Source organism: Scomber japonicus, chromosome 14, assembly GCF_027409825.1.
Source record: "Scomber japonicus isolate fScoJap1 chromosome 14, fScoJap1.pri, whole genome shotgun sequence".
Taxonomy (NCBI): Eukaryota; Metazoa; Chordata; class Actinopteri; order Scombriformes; family Scombridae; genus Scomber; species Scomber japonicus.
In genome coordinates, this window is record NC_070591.1 from 15,684,979 (window position 1) to 15,700,588 (window position 15,610).

The 15,610-nt window shown below is 41.2% G+C and overlaps 1 protein-coding gene across 2 annotated transcripts; it reads right to left on the minus strand.

Moving 5' to 3' along the window:
* Positions 1-1,897: 1,897 nt before the first annotated feature.
* On the minus strand, positions 1,898-14,424 carry ptena (phosphatase and tensin homolog A). Of its 2 annotated transcripts, XM_053332700.1 has the most exons (11): positions 13,799-14,424; positions 13,409-13,506; positions 9,169-9,253; positions 8,972-9,016; positions 8,826-8,869; positions 8,348-8,586; positions 7,756-7,897; positions 5,298-5,366; positions 4,552-4,718; positions 3,262-3,537; positions 1,898-3,048 (listed from the first exon to the last, which is right to left on the minus strand). In XM_053332700.1, the coding sequence occupies exons 2-11, from the start codon at positions 13,485-13,487 to the stop codon at positions 2,863-2,865; spliced, it is 1,332 nt and encodes a 443-aa protein (XP_053188675.1). In that variant the 5' UTR covers positions 13,488-13,506; positions 13,799-14,424; the 3' UTR covers positions 1,898-2,862. The 2 variants fall into 2 exon arrangements, with proteins under 2 accessions (XP_053188675.1, XP_053188676.1); XM_053332701.1 differs by lacking the exon at positions 5,298-5,366 and having other exon boundaries at positions 13,409-14,424.
* Between the last annotated feature and the right edge of the window lie 1,186 nt (positions 14,425-15,610).

The following is a 15,610-nucleotide window of genomic DNA, read 5'->3' on the forward strand; positions in this document are numbered from 1 at the left end:
CTAAATTTGAGTTTACTATCTTATAATTTTGACCAGCCATTGAATACAGTTCACTTGCAATCTTATCATCACTCAATAAGTGTGGGTGAAATGTAAAGTAAAATTTGACTTTCTATTGTTTCATAACTTGTGACTTTGTAAGTAAAATTTCTTACAATACTTCAAGCATTTCTATTTTTATGAGGACTTTTTCTGCTGGGAACTGGCTTCCATACAGGCTCACTGGGAGAAGAGGACCAACACGCTGTAAACACAATACAAACACTTGTATCCTCATCTGCCCGGATTTATATCACCCACACATAGTCGAGGAAGGTTGAGATTCAAACATACAAAGCAAACAGTCCCCCTAAATCTCCTGTCTCTCCATCTTTGTCTCATCTCAGGAGAGGTGTTGATGCAGAAAAATCAAACAAACCTTTAGAGGAGCTTCTGCTCAAGGCATACAAATGAAGCTGTATATTGATTAGATTAATATTTCAGATGCTGCTGCTACTGCTGCTGTGTCTGTGTATGTGATGAGGAGGGCAATCAAAAGCAAAGATGTGGGCTCTCAAGCTCAGACTCTACTGAAGTCAGCCCTCTTTCGTTCTCTTCAGTCTTGCCTGACTGTGGAGAGCTGAGGCATCTCTCTGGTCTCTCTCAACCCAGCACAGCACATTCATTATTAATCAACCAGAGTCTCTCCCTCCCTCTCAGTTCAGCCAATTACAGTCGGGCCCCTGCGACTGCTGCCTGTCTCATTCGTCGCTGCACTGGTTGGCTTTGATGTCTCTATCAACACGAAAGAGCTGGGGACAAAGTCTTAATAGAGCAGAAGGGGATTATGTGACTGCCTGCCTCTGGGGGTGGAACATTTCTTTAAAAAAAAAATATATATATATATATATATATATATGTGTATGTTTAATTCATACTTTATTTTATTATCCGGAGACTTTGGGGTATGCTTTAGCCAGGGTCTTGCCACTCTCTGCTCTCCTATCAAAGTGACATGGTCGTTAATCCTGTTACTTTCATTTGGGGAGTCGCACAAGCCTGCAAGCAGAGCAGCCTCGTCTCCCAGAGGCCTCTCTCCTGGGCTAGTAGCCTTTCCTTCCTCTGCTCATTTCATCTGGAGAATGCCTAGATTAACCAGCAGCAACCACTCTGCATGCAACGCTGATGGTTGGCTATGTGGTCGAGCTGCTTTTCTTGTTTTTTTTACAGTCAGGGTTCAGAGGTCAGTCAGCCAGGAAATGAAGCTTTACTTGAATTGAAACACAAAATAAAAAAATTCAAAAAAAGTGAAAGCTAAATTGTGTGTACATCAATTACCAGTCAAGTCAAATTGAAAGCAGAACTCTTCCTGCGCCACTCAAAAACTAACTTGATTTATTTTCTCACCGACCACAGTGGCATTAATGTAGATGCTCAGCTCACTGGTTGAATCATTTGTTTGAAGTAGGCTCTACGCCCTCAGTTGAACTTTTAATAATAAGCCTTCCATCACTTCCCTACCTCAGGTCCCACCTGCTATTTGCAGCGCTGACCTTTAAAGCAGGAAGTTACTGTTAACACAGCTCCAGCAGCTGCAACGACAACCTGCTTTACAGCATTTTTCTCATCAAGCGCAGCGCTCGTGCACTTTTTCCCTCCCTAACAAGCACACACGCTCAAGTTTAGATTACAGGGTCTGGGTTATGACTTCAGCTGACAGCCTCTGTGTCAAGTTAAAGACCACACTGGCCTCGCTGTTCGGTGACAACGGCATATTACAAAATTCATTTTCATTCTGCATGATTTTCATTAACTGCCAGCAGTGAAGGGAGTAGATTACATAAACCTCTGATGTAATTTTCTGAGCATGACTCAAAGCACTGGGGAACCCCACGCGGAAGACACATCTCAAAGCTGGTTTCTTTAAGAAAAGACAACATTGCATACATTTATTAGGGATGGACGCCAATTCCAATACATGCAAATCACCATTGTCCTGTAAATGTAGTGTTGACATTATTGCAAACACTTGTCTCCCTGCTGTTTTGTGTATTATATTTTTATTATCTTAGGATAAAAAAAAACATTAACAATTACATGGGATGCCTTGTTCTGCATAATTTAACGTATACACAGTGGGGAACAGGAATGGCAATGCTTAGACATCACAGCCTCTTCATAACCCCGCCCACCCCCAACCCACTGCCCGCATGCAGTTTGCACTGCACAAAGGCCAAAAGTCACGTGAGACAGCCTGCAAAGAGCACAAGAAGCATTCACAGTAAAGGAGGATAGGAAGGAGGATAGGATGGAGGGGAGGGAAGAGTAAAAGATGAGAGGAGCAGGGGAGGAGGAGGAGTAGAGAGGGAGTGAAACAAAGTGACTGCAGCACTGGCCTTGGTTTAGACAGGAGAAGGAGCAGCATAGTCCTAGTATATCATTCAAACTTCTCCCACACTTCAACTCCCGTCTCCTGATTGTGGTAATCTTTCCATTGTCTTTGACACAAAAAAGTTTGTTTATATATGCATGTATATATGTATATACATATACGTATGTGTATATATATATAAATATATAAAAACATTTTTATAGCTACAGCACCTTTTCCCATGGGGCAACAGTGTCAATACCTTGCACATGGTACATGGCCGTGCCAAAGAAAAAAAAAAGAAAAAAAAGAAAAAAACAAACAAAAAAAAAAAACAATATATTGGTCAAGATATTTATCTTTTTTTTCCCTAAAATTGGCATTTGACATGATGATAATTCTATTGCCGTCTGGGGGAGGGAAGGGACAAACGTTCTTCTTTTGAGTTTATATTCAAGTTTTCTCCTTTTTTTCTGGTGTATAATTTTCTTCTTTTCCTGTTTAAAAAGAGTTCACACTTTCGTGATTTGCGTGTGCTGCTCTTCATCAAAAGGTTCATTTTCCGGATCAGAGTCAGTGGTGTCAGAGTATCGATAATGGTCTGGCTCATTGTCGCTAACGTCCGGGGTGACGGATGTTGAAGTGCTTGCCTCTGAATTTGAAGGCTCCTCCACGGTTTTTGTGAAATATAACTTCACCTGAAATGAAAAAGAAGTGAGACAACCAACTTTAGTTTGTGCAAAGAAAATCATCAAACCAAACCAAATAAACCAAATCTCACTGCTCTCAACTTTCATTATAGTAAAAATACTGACAGACTTGGCAGCAAAGCAATTAACACACCTAATAATAATAATCTATCCTTTTCTCAAACTAATATCTAAAATGGATCTGAATCCATCGATGCTTACTTTGAAGTTTGGCGAGAAGTAGCGGTTCGCTTTATCTTTGTTGGCCTTGTCCAAATCATTCTTAGTGAGCGTCAGGATGAGGTAGTCCCTGTCCCTGTCGCTGTCCCTGCCACTTTCCCTGCAGCTGTCCCTGCTCTCGGCGCTCTGCGGCTGGCCCTGGCCCGGTCCCCCCTGCTGGCTCTCCACGTTGTTCACTGCCCCGTTCTCCATCTTGTCCCCGCTCTCCTCTGGTCCAGGGATGAAGAAGGTGTTCACCCAGAAGTGGAACATTTTGTCCTAGGAGGGCAGATATGATGAGAGTGGAGACGTAAATCAGAAATGGGGCACGATGGAGAACTCAAACACATTTTTAAGTTTCAAATAAGGCATTAGTTTATGGGTTCAGTCCTGTTTAAAACGACAAGACAAGAAATGTGTGTCAATAGCTTACAACTTTACACGTTTAGCCAAGTCCACTGAATCCTACTGAAGACAAATATCTTTAGAAACGCCTCATAAATTAATTTCATTTAATAAAAAGTAATAATAATAATAATAATAATAGTAATAATTTCCTTCAAACAGCTAGGCACTGTAGTTTCTAGCAAACATAACTCAAAAAGGAGTTTTGGTCAACTGTTGATTAATACTAGATGAGTAAAATTTATTATTTTGAGTAATTTTTAAAAGAAAAAAGAAAGTTAAAATTATCTGATTCCAGCTTTTAAATGTGAATATTTTCTGGTGTCAGTAAACTGATCATCTTTGACCTGCTGGTCAGGATGATACATCAAACTTTAGGTTGCATCTTGGGCTTCTGGGAAACGGTCATCAACATGTTTTACGAACCAAATTACTAAAATGCTTTAATCAAGAAGAAAATGAACAAATAATCATTAGCCGCAGCCTTAATTATCACACATTGTGCCGTGGTGTGTATTTACAGCTGCAGGATGGTTTACTTGGGATGACTCAAAATACAATTTAGTGCTCATGATCACAGTAACACAAACATGTTGTCCAGTCCAACAGTGTGGCTCATTTATATTTTTAATACGTTTATTTCTTTTTACAACAGTGGCTTCGGCTACACAGGCAACACTTGTTATAGTGTCAACTCACTGTGGGGCTTTGGTCTTTTCATGGGATTCATTTACTTACTTACATTAAAAAAATTGAGCATCATCATTTTAAAAGCTCCACTGTTGGCACCCAACTAAGTAAAAAAACATGCTCACTCAAATACCCGTTTATTCTTTGACCTCACAGACGTCACGACAAACCTCCCGAACGAACACAAACTCAACTGACCTTCTTCATCATCTTATTCTGTTTATGGAAGAACTCCACTTTGATGTCTCCACAAACGGGCAGCGGCTGGGGGAATTCGAAAAACATGTGCTTGTCCTCGCGCCGCGTGTGAGTGGGGTTCGACGTGTGGATCTTCACTTTCAGCTGGTACACCACAAACTGGGGATCTGCAAAAGAGAGAGAAGTGTTGCCGCCGCCGCACGGGGTAGAGGTGGACGAGTTCGTGAGAGGTTTTGAGGAGGGGAGGAAGACAGAAAATCACGAGAAGGAGTGAATGACAGGAGGAGGAGGAGGAGGAGGAGGAGAGGGGAGTGAACCCAGAGAAAGACAAGAGTTACCAGTGTTATTACATGAGTCTGACAAAAGAAAGCACACCACTTGATTAAATGCAAAAAAAAAGAAAAAAAAGAAAGAAGGATAAAACATTGTATTAAAATTTTAAAAAGAGGAGAAAGGGAAAGAGACCACAAAATACAACACCCAAAGACCCAGAACCAGAGACACAGGACCCTATTCTGATAGACAGTCACAGTTTGGTCTTGGACCAGCGCAACACATTTTCATTTAGAGGAATTTTAAACTTTCTTCTTCCTGTCAGGGTGGTGTCGGGTATGACTTCATATGCCTTTAAGCTAGTCCTATCCTGCTAGGCAACATGTCTACCTCAGATTGCTCCTGCCTGGTGGATCTCTGGGGCCATATAAAAGAAAATGAGTGAAATAATAATGGATGAAAGGCTCATTTACCCCAATGCCAATTCCCTTTCTTGAAGCCCTGAGGGGTCGGCTCGCTCCTGTTTTTAACGGTACTGTCCCCTTAGAGAGAAAGAAGGAAATTATCACAAACAGGGCCTGGCTGGCTTGTCAGGAGCTTGACAGCATAGCAGGCACAAACACAATGATCTCTACACATAGTTACAGATACTTGCATCTACATCGCTTTACTTTACAAAAAAATAAAAGTGTGACTTTACAGTGTAGGTGTTGTGAGATACGTAAAGGGGACGGAAAAGAGAAGAGGTCTTGAGATTGCTGACAATCTTTAACAACCACAAAAATACAACACATTTCTTTGATGAATTGGAAACATAAAAAGGTGACGTTTGGTTATTTGTAACAGGTTTATCAGACTAGTTTCTTGTCTTTTGCTGCTGTGGTGAGCTAAAACCTGATACTAGGAAACAGTAGTGTGTGTGTGTATGTGTGAAGGTATCAAGACGTCAAACTCAGAATAGGGCCTTTTTTACTTGTTTTAAGGTTAAGTTAGGAAGAAACAGAAGGATCAATACAGTCAAGGCCGCTCAGCACAATCAGGTGTTAGGGTGAAAAAGCCACAGAGATTAAAAAAAAATAAATTCTGACTGACACTTAAAAATGGGCAAAGTCGATATAAGAAAAGTACAATGATTTGTGACTCAGACCACTACAGTATACAGTTTGATATAAACAGAAAAATAACAATTATAGACAGTGCAAAAAAGTTCCTGTTGACGGGAAAAAGGTTAACGTTTTAAATCGAAGCTCAACATTCAGTATATCGTTAGAGTTCAGGGTTTAAAAATCAAACACTGTTGGCTACAAGAGTCGTACCACTCAAGCTATGTGCAAACATGCAGTGATATGTAAATACACATGACTGACTGAGCGAAACTACAGTGACTTATTAGAGTGCAGTGCTGTCGTAAAAAAAGAAAAAAAAAGAAGAAATCACTGTCCAAATTATTTTATTGGCTTTTCAATCACTTCCTGGTTATGTGGACGTTAAATCACATAACACCAGAGTCTGCTGCTGCACTGTCCGCCGTGCACAGTTTACTTCCCTCATGCAGGGTTCATAGTTCTACTGTCTAGTTCATATTGTAACGCTGCACTGAAACAAAAAGCATTACACGTTAGTATTACGCACACAGAGCCTGACTCAAATAAAAGGCGCTCCTGAGGGGAAGCTAATAAAATAAAAAAAAATACAGCTCCCTTCTTGACTTTGCAGAGAGTTTGAAGCTTTCGGAGCTAATAAAATTCTTACAAAAAATGCAACCAATTTCTATTTTTTTATGTGTTTTTTTTTTTTTTTTGGTGGAAGATGCCAAAGAAAAGCCATCCAATGATGCTAATAACGTTTGAAATTCCATTATGGACAAACAGGATTTGATTCAACAGGTTTTCTTTTATTTGTTTAAAGATGTTTAAAGTTGACCTTGCTGAAGGCAGCGAAAAGAGACGTTCAATAAGGAGCTGCCCTTGTTCGTTAAAAAGGTCCAAAAATACTGCTGCAAATTCAGTCGTACCTGATCTGGTTTTAAAGTCCAACAGAAATTGAACCGCATACATCTGCTCTGTAAATCACTTGTCCTGCGTTCTCCTTTGAGAAGAAAAATCAGAAACCAAACAGGGAGAAATGTATATTTTACATTCTTTGGTTTCATGGTGGCTCCCCACCAGTTTTACGAAGGAATACTGTTCAGTAATCTGCCTACATAGCTGGAGACATTATTCCAATATAGCAAATCTCAAATAAAGTAACGTTCAACCACAGGCAGAGCAGACGGTCACACTGAGCCTGACAGCATCCTGCTACGCAACACACAGACTGAGCTTTCCTGCTGAAGTCCCATTCTTATCCAACTTACAAACATGAACCCTCTTTTTGTCCTGCACCTTAGCTTGTTGAATGAGCCGTCAAACAAAGTGCAATTAGGTGCTCAGATGCAGCACATTAAAAAAGGCATGTAAACATACATGAAAACGTCACTATGGACTTGTTAGATGCTGGTTTGGTCCTTGCTGTTTAAAATCTCTGTATCTTGTAGCTACAACAGTTTGTCTAAGTTCAGTATAGTGCCAGATGACACCAAACAAAAACAGACACCTACACTCCCCAGCTGGCTGATATTTCCACCAAAGTCTTGTTTCTTCATCTTTAAAGCCACAAAAACTATTACGTATATATTTAAACACATATTGACATTATTTTTGACTGCAGAGAGTGACGTTTAAATGTGGTTTTCAGTTGGACGTTAAACCCCAGCGGAGGACGACTCAGCTCGACTAAAGATGGCCTTCTCTGTTCTGTGGGGCTAAACTATAGCGTGGGTGAGTCCTACAGAGCGTAACACATCCAAAGCTCTTGTTTCGTTTGAACAGCGGTATATATGCGTGCCTACACCCTAGTTTGGAGTTAAAGTTGAACACAAGTGTGACTCACTGCAGGTGCCCCCGCTGAACATCGGGAGAGTCTCGAACACCATTTTGTGGAAGAGGAGCGCCACCGGCTTGTACTCTAGCTGGTTCTTCAGTAGGTGGCTGTAGTAGTAGACGTAGCGGCGCTGGCTCGGGATCGTTACTCCCTGCAACAACAGTGACAATGTTTAGAGATACTGAATGTACCCAAGCAGCAATCAGGGCTGTTTCAAATGAGGTGATCTTTTTTTCTGTGTGAGTTCAAGCATTTGCAATTGTCTGAGTCACTTTCCAAACACAAATTGAAAAACATTGTAAGTAGCTTCTTGAAAGTGAGTATTTTCTGTTTTTCTCTGTTGTAATCATTGCAATCTGCATATATTTGGATTTTTGGGCTGTTGGATGGACAAAACGAGAAGTATGAAGATGTAACTTAAAGCCCCTGGAAATTGCAAAGCACATTTTCCACAATTTAATTATATTTAATATTTTAGGAAAATAAAAAGCTAGCTAGTTGATAATAAACATCATCATTAGCTATAGGCTTATTAGCAAAAGATGACCTGAAGTGATAAAATCCTGTTGAGTTGAGAATTTGTACCAAAAGATAATCTCACCTTCTTGTCCCTTGTCCTGACTTCACCATAAAAGTCAAGCGCTTCTTGGGCCTCCAGGAATTTGCCGCGATGGAGGAGATAGGCGCAGATCATGACTCCAGTGCGGCCCTTCCCCGCCTTACAGTGGATGGCCGCCACGTGATTGTCATCCTCGCTGAGCCACTGGTCCAGGTCTTCACAAAACGGCTTAATTAGCTCCAGCTGAGGAGGGTTGTGGTCTTCGAAGGGGTACTGTGCAACTGATGCGTGACAGGATGCAGGACCCACGCAAAGTTGTAACAAGAGAGGGGAAAGAAAAAAAGAAATGTAGAAAAAGGAGCAAAGCGGCAGACAGGTCAGAGGAGACAAGACAGAGGAGAAGACACAGTGGACATTTTGTGAGATTTTTTTTAAAACTACCTTATGAGTCATCAGAGTTAATGTGAGACCGTTTTAAAAAAGGAGGGAAAGGTTCAACTGAACGTGTGAAGCGGCCTACCTCTGCAGTTAAATTTGGCAGCATCGTAGTGTCTTTCTGCGCAGCTGAAATGGGAAGAACAAGAATCTAGTCAGCGATCACACAGAGGAAGTCAGTGTGAGTAAACACAGAGCTGTAAAGGTGCAGACGATATGGGTAACACTTACAGGTTGTAGATTTTGTAATGGTTTTTATGCTTGGAGTCCAAGAACCTGTTTGAAGGTACAAACATAACCAGATAGAGAACATATATTAAATGATATGAGTTCAAGTACCAGAGGAAAATGAAAAAAACAATTCTTACATTTAACATTTCACTTTTCTACAATCACATCTGTGTAATAGCAGAGGCGACACAACTTACCGTACTACATCGTCTATATTGTTTCTGTACACCCCTTCGAGTCTCTCTGCTGGAAAGCCCATAGCAATTATGTTTGGGTAGATATCTGTTAAGGCAGGGTTAAGGAAATGGACATACATTGTACGTGCCAGAAGAGCATGAAAAGGCGGCGGCATAACAAGTGCCATTATAGAGATAGCCAGCACACATCTTTAACTCTTACATTAAGTAGGTTTACTGATGCTTTCAAACAGCTATGAAACTAGATTTACAATCAACTGCTTTAACAACATAAAAGGTCCAATGTGTAGGATTTAGTGGTATCCAGCAGTAAGGCAGACAGAGAAAGATGCATATCGCAACAAAATGAAACTCCCTCCACTTCCAAGCGTGGAGGAGACCCCTACAGTAGCAGTGAAACTCAAAAAATCAAAAGACCCTCTAGAGCTACGGGTTTGCTTTGTCTGTTCTGGACTACTGTAGAAACATGGAGGTGCAACATGGTGGGCTCTGTGGAAGAGGACCTGCTCCAGCTCCTTTTGTAGATATAAACGGTTCACTCCTAAGATAACGAAAACACAACAATTCCCATTCTCATTAAAACATACTTATTATTATATTCCGTTTCTTCCAAGCCCGTTATGCTAGATGCCATTAAACTCTACAAACTGCTCCTTTAAACAAAGTTAGTAACAAGTTTCAGCAAATGGAAATATGAGGGTGTCATTGTAGTTATGGATAGATGAGAGCTCCTGCTCGAGCCAGGCCTACATGTGGGTGCACGACAGTCTCCGCTCCCTGACCTGCATGTATTTTTAGAGCCCAAAGTTATATTGGGATGATTGCAAATGTTCAGCTTATCTCCCATTTGAGCTCAGCTGCACAAATTTGAGTATCTATCTATGTAGAACGAATGCAGGTGACATGACAACACAGGTGGCAAAAAAAAAAAAAGCACATAAATCATCCATTGTGTTGTCGCTCGCAAGATGCAGATGCAGCAGGAGGTAACTGATGTGTTTCTATGACAAGAAACAAGTGGGAAGCAACAGTTTAAGAGCCACACACACACACACACACAGCAGATTCAACTACAACTTGAACTCCTCGCTGCATCACCTTGCTTGTGCTACACCTTCGCTGCCTTACATCATTGAACAGTGCTCCATATTTCAGCACACTTAAAGCGATGGCAAGTGTCGGCCAATTATACAGTGACATGAATACAATCTTAAAGGCACACATCAGTGTCATGTTGCATCGAAAAAGAATAATCGAGGTGGCACGCATGGCTTCGAGGCTCGGCTGCAACGCCTACCTGTAACTGCAATCTGCTTGTCGCCATAAGCTGTGGGATTTCACACTTTAACCGCTGCCTAAAGGGCAACCTTTTTGTACACTTCCTGTGCCTCCGTGTCAAAAATAGAAAAGCTGAATATTTCTAATGGGACATGTATGTTTCATTTTCAGCAGACCGTTTTTTTTCTTTCCCAGAGTCAAAATCACCTTAACTGGTCAGAAAAATCGGACACGCGCATCTGACGCCTGGCTCTACACACACTAACTTTGCTGCGGTGCGCACACAAACACAAGTACCTGCACATGAAAACTCAAATAAAGGCCAACTGCTTTCATGACAGACACACACAGATAATCAGTAGAGCTGCAAGTAAAGAAAAAGAAAAAGTTGGGATCCAGCACAAGTAGTCCAGATCAACGGTGTGATGATGGACAAGTATACAAAGATGGACGCAATTTCAAGATAAAAATGATATTCCTCTGAAATGCAGCATCCCTAATGCAGCTGAGGTATGTGCAACATGCCCAATAATAAATTCATAGTATAATTTTGCATACTGCCAAGCTACTTCCCTGTGGCTCATGACACAGTAGTAGTATCTGTACATACTGTGCCATAATCCCTTCCATTTATGCCTCAAAGACCCAATTAAGAGCCAAATGCAGGTTTTCTATGCTATTTAATAGGCTACTCTAACCCTTGGACCTAGTGGCAAAGTGATCCCAGTCAGACTATTCTAAGTGTTTTTAAAAAGCTCCACTGCTCCCAGGAGAGCCTCAGCCCAGGGCATGGGGGGCTTGGTCTCTGCAGCTGGGAGGAAACGCACATGCGGGACCCCCAACGGAAGCTCCAAGTAGGAGGGGGAAAAAAAAATCTGCCGTTTCAGGCACGCCTTTTCTGTAAAGGCAGCCCTGCCTCAGCTCTATGCATACGCCAAATCCACAACTGAAAGCAAGAGAGAGGGGGGAAAGGGAGAGTGGGAACCGGCGAACGCTGCGCGAGGAGGGGGTGGGGAGGACAGGAAAGGAGGAGAGCAGCAGAGGAAAGGGGGCAAGCAGAGGGAGGGAGAATTAGAGTGGGAGTAGTAAAGAAAAAGAGCAAAAGGAGAGGTGGTGGGTTGAGAGGGTAAGAGCACTCAGGCAGCAATGCTGATACAAGATCACTGGCAACTCTATTTTAAGGGCAATTCCCAGAACTGTGATACTGCATTACATAACTGCAGAGAGCCTATATTGTTTTTAGACGCCATGCCAAAAATGATAAAAGGGATAGTCCAAAAGGGCCCATATCTGAACAAGAGGATGCTTTGAGCCAAAGAAAGGTGCCACTTTTGAGTGGCATGCCCCCTTCACACCTGCACAAAAGCTGTAAAAAGGCACACCACAGAGCCCTCGCGCTACTGGCGAGATATGACAATCTTTTTACCACATTATAAAACCAAGTGAGAGACATCTGATTGAATTTGTGTGATGCACACACGTCAAGATTCTACACACATATATTATACACATACACACAAACACACACCAGCTGACAGATCTGCCTGATTTCAGTTCAGTATGTTTCCATTTGATGTGCGGGGACTGAATCGAGGTGATTGGCACACAGCTTTGCATTTCTATTCACATAGAAAAACACCATACTCAGCAATATTTATCACTTTAATGCCACAAGACTGAACATTACCAAAGCTAATCATGCCCATAAAATAAAAAAACCCAATGATTATTTTAATCACCAAGTTCATCTGCTGACCATTTTCTTGATTAGTCAATTCAAAAAATCTGATGGATAAATTTTAAAAAGTGGTGAAATCTGCCTATCACAAGCCTTACCTGACAACTTCAGATTAACTAGTATCAAGATGGCAAGGGAGAAACCAGAAAATATTCACATTTGAGGAGGTGGAGGCTGTGAATTTAGGGTCCCCCCCCCCCCTTTAAAAAACATAAAAGATTAATCAATGCCTTGTCATTTTCTGTAAGTTAGTCGACTTACTGTTTAAGCTTTCAAACCAAAATCTAAATAAGGCAGTTTGACATTCTGATACAATGTCAATCACAGACCATGACCCACTGTCACATACTAGATTTTGCAGTTTAGTTGGTCATGGTCAAACCACACTGACTCCTAATCTGGTTTCACACCAGCAAACCCAGTAAAAGTGCAGACGTCCAACTTCAGGACCAACAATGGATAGATAGTGCCATCAGGGGAACCAGATCAACTATCACTAGTTGTAATAGATGAGAAATGAGTCCTACAGAGGGGGCCTGAAATAGCAATTATTGAATCTGGAAATGATCACATCATCATGTAAAGGGGTAGAGGAAAACGTTAATTTGATACTTCAGAGAGAACAGCAAAACCCCCACTAATGAACAGTCACCTATAGAGGACACAGATATGCAAGGTTAGGGATGTTAGGTCTATTTGCACAATTATTAACCAGAGCCATGTCATATATTGAGATTACACGTATTCTATATAGACCAATAAATACAGAAAGGCGTTTTAGGATTAAGATCTGATAACATTTACCTGTCAAAAAAACCCTGACTTGAATCCACTGACAATTTCACAACCTCAAGCTAAATCCACCTCTGTCATGTCATTTTTGAAATATATATAAATAAATATGTATGTGTGTGTATGTGTGTGCGTGCGTGCGTGTGTAAAATGTCCCTGCTGTCTTTTTTTTTAATTCACACCAATATCCTGCAAAAAAACATGCCTGTTACATTTATTGCGTGCTCGTTTGACAGATCCACCATCTTCAAACATGCTTTTGGTTGACAGCAAAGCCCAGCTAGCCCAAGTAGCAGGGGGAGCTAACCACCTCACGTTACTCCTCTGACATTTCTGGTTGCCAGCTCCCACTAATCAATGCATCTATCACACAGCAACTGATCAATATCCCGGGTTGTGCTGTGGTGAAATAAGGCACACAGGGAAGGATACACGTTAAGTCCAGGTCGAAGCCATCCTCTTGATATCTCCTTTTGTTCCGGCTGACCATTTCTTTTATAATCGCAGCCATCGCAGCAGGTGACAGGAGTCTATAAAAAGGAGGTAAATGATGAAAACAGGTTTTTCTAAGTCCTGTGTGTGTGTGTGTATGTGTGTCGCGGTCCAAGAGGGTCTGCAGAGACGAGCTAGCCCGCAGAGCTAGCGTTGGCTGTCGGGTAGGATTAGATAGGCTTCCTCTGGATCATAAAGACGGGCCTTGCTCTGTTCCTCCGTGCAGGCCCCGACTTTCCCCCAATCCTGCAATTCGTCTTGGCGAACAAACCCCCACGAATAAAACACATGCAGTTGTCCTCACACACACAGAGAGAGAGAGAAATAAACCTTTTAAGATGCCAGACTCGGTGCAAGCTCGGTGGCTCAACCGCAAGCCGCCGCGATTGACAGCGAAGAGGAGAGAGAGAAGTCACCGGTTCCCGAAAAAAAAAAAAAAAACCCGTATCCAGTCACTCAGACGCAGCTAGCTCGCTAGCTAACTAGCTCGGCAGCTAGTGGCTAACGCTGCCTCCTTCTCCGAGCCAAAAGCCTCCTAACGAGTCAACATTGTCATCGACTGATTGCCAAGAACACATCTGAGAAGAGAAAGGTGACAGGCTCCACCGTGAATGTATATAGACTATACAAAGCTCAGGAGTGTTCAGGGGTTGGTTTGACAGCTCGGTCCCGGGGAATCATCTTCTTTTTTCTGGCTCCGCTGCTCCAGCTGAACTCAGGTTGCCATCATGGCCTCCAACCGTAGGAAAAAAAGAAGGTAGAGCAGGCTGGGATTTTAAAAAAACTAATATCCCACCGCCTTCACCGTCTAGTCCCACGTTTTAATTGAGAAAAAAAAATCGCAGGCGATCTCCATAATCCACTAATAATATCCAAAGTGTTTATATTAAATGTTAGACGACGAGCTAGTTTGAAGCGTGTAGTAGTTTTATCCGTAAAAGTGCAACAATGGAGTTATTTTCTTGCCTCTGGCGGAAGGATATGGTGAGTCCGCATGCGACGCTCCCTTCTGTCAAAGTGATCACGTGTGGCTGTAATTAGGGAAGTTTCTAACATAATGTCACTTTTTCACTATTCCAAGCTATAGAAAGCATATAATTGTAAGTTATAAGACATTTATTATGTTTACAATGGACATATTAATATACTTTGCTGTGACGTCATTTCCTTGTTCATAAAATCTCGACAAATCAAATCTTAAATGACACCAGGATTGTTAATTGCATAAGCATTGACGCAAATGTTATTTTCATTGAAGAACAATTACAGTGAAAAAAAACAAAAAAAAAACATTGCATTACACGTTATTAAGCAGAAGACACATTTATAGCCTACATTTGTATGACAAAAGAGCAATAAATACTCAAACAAATAGATTATAAAATTAATTATAATAAAAAAATATATATTACCGATGAGGGTGTAACCATAATATCGATGTGAGGTCATGTTTTGTAGGGTTTGGATTACAGTTGGGGAAAAAAAGTCTATCCACAGAAAAAAAAGTCCTAACAATTCACTAGCTAGATAAAGTCAAATACTCAAGTATAAATATGGTTTTCTTATACTTCTCATTATGACTACCTTAGTTATTAGACTGTTTTATGGAGATATGATCTTTGACTGTCGGAAACTATGAGGCAGATTTTTCCTATTATCTGAAACCTTATAGGCCGTCTGATGAATTGATTAAACAAACTAATCAGCCGATTAATCAATAATAATCTTTTAGTTGGGGCTCTAGTCTGATGCATTTCCAGCACACCAGCAACATAAATTTCATTAAAAAAAATAATAGTAATGTATCTGATGATGTGCCTTCAGGAAACTGGCAGTGGATGCAGGGCCCATTACAATTTCAGCCAAACAGCACCAGCTACAGAGCAAGAGGAGCTTCACAACCACACTGCAAAATAATTAACACAATACACACAACTATAAGTCAATCACACACCACGCAACACCACAACTGTGCAAACCATTTCAAAATCTGTAATAACTAATTAATATTAATATATTTAAAGAAGCCTTGAACACTGGCTCTTATGCCAGAGCTGAACACAGAGTTAGACTATATTCAGACTTGCTGTATGAAGCCTAAAGGACACTGACCACATTCTAAGAGATTTATACCAGGAGCCA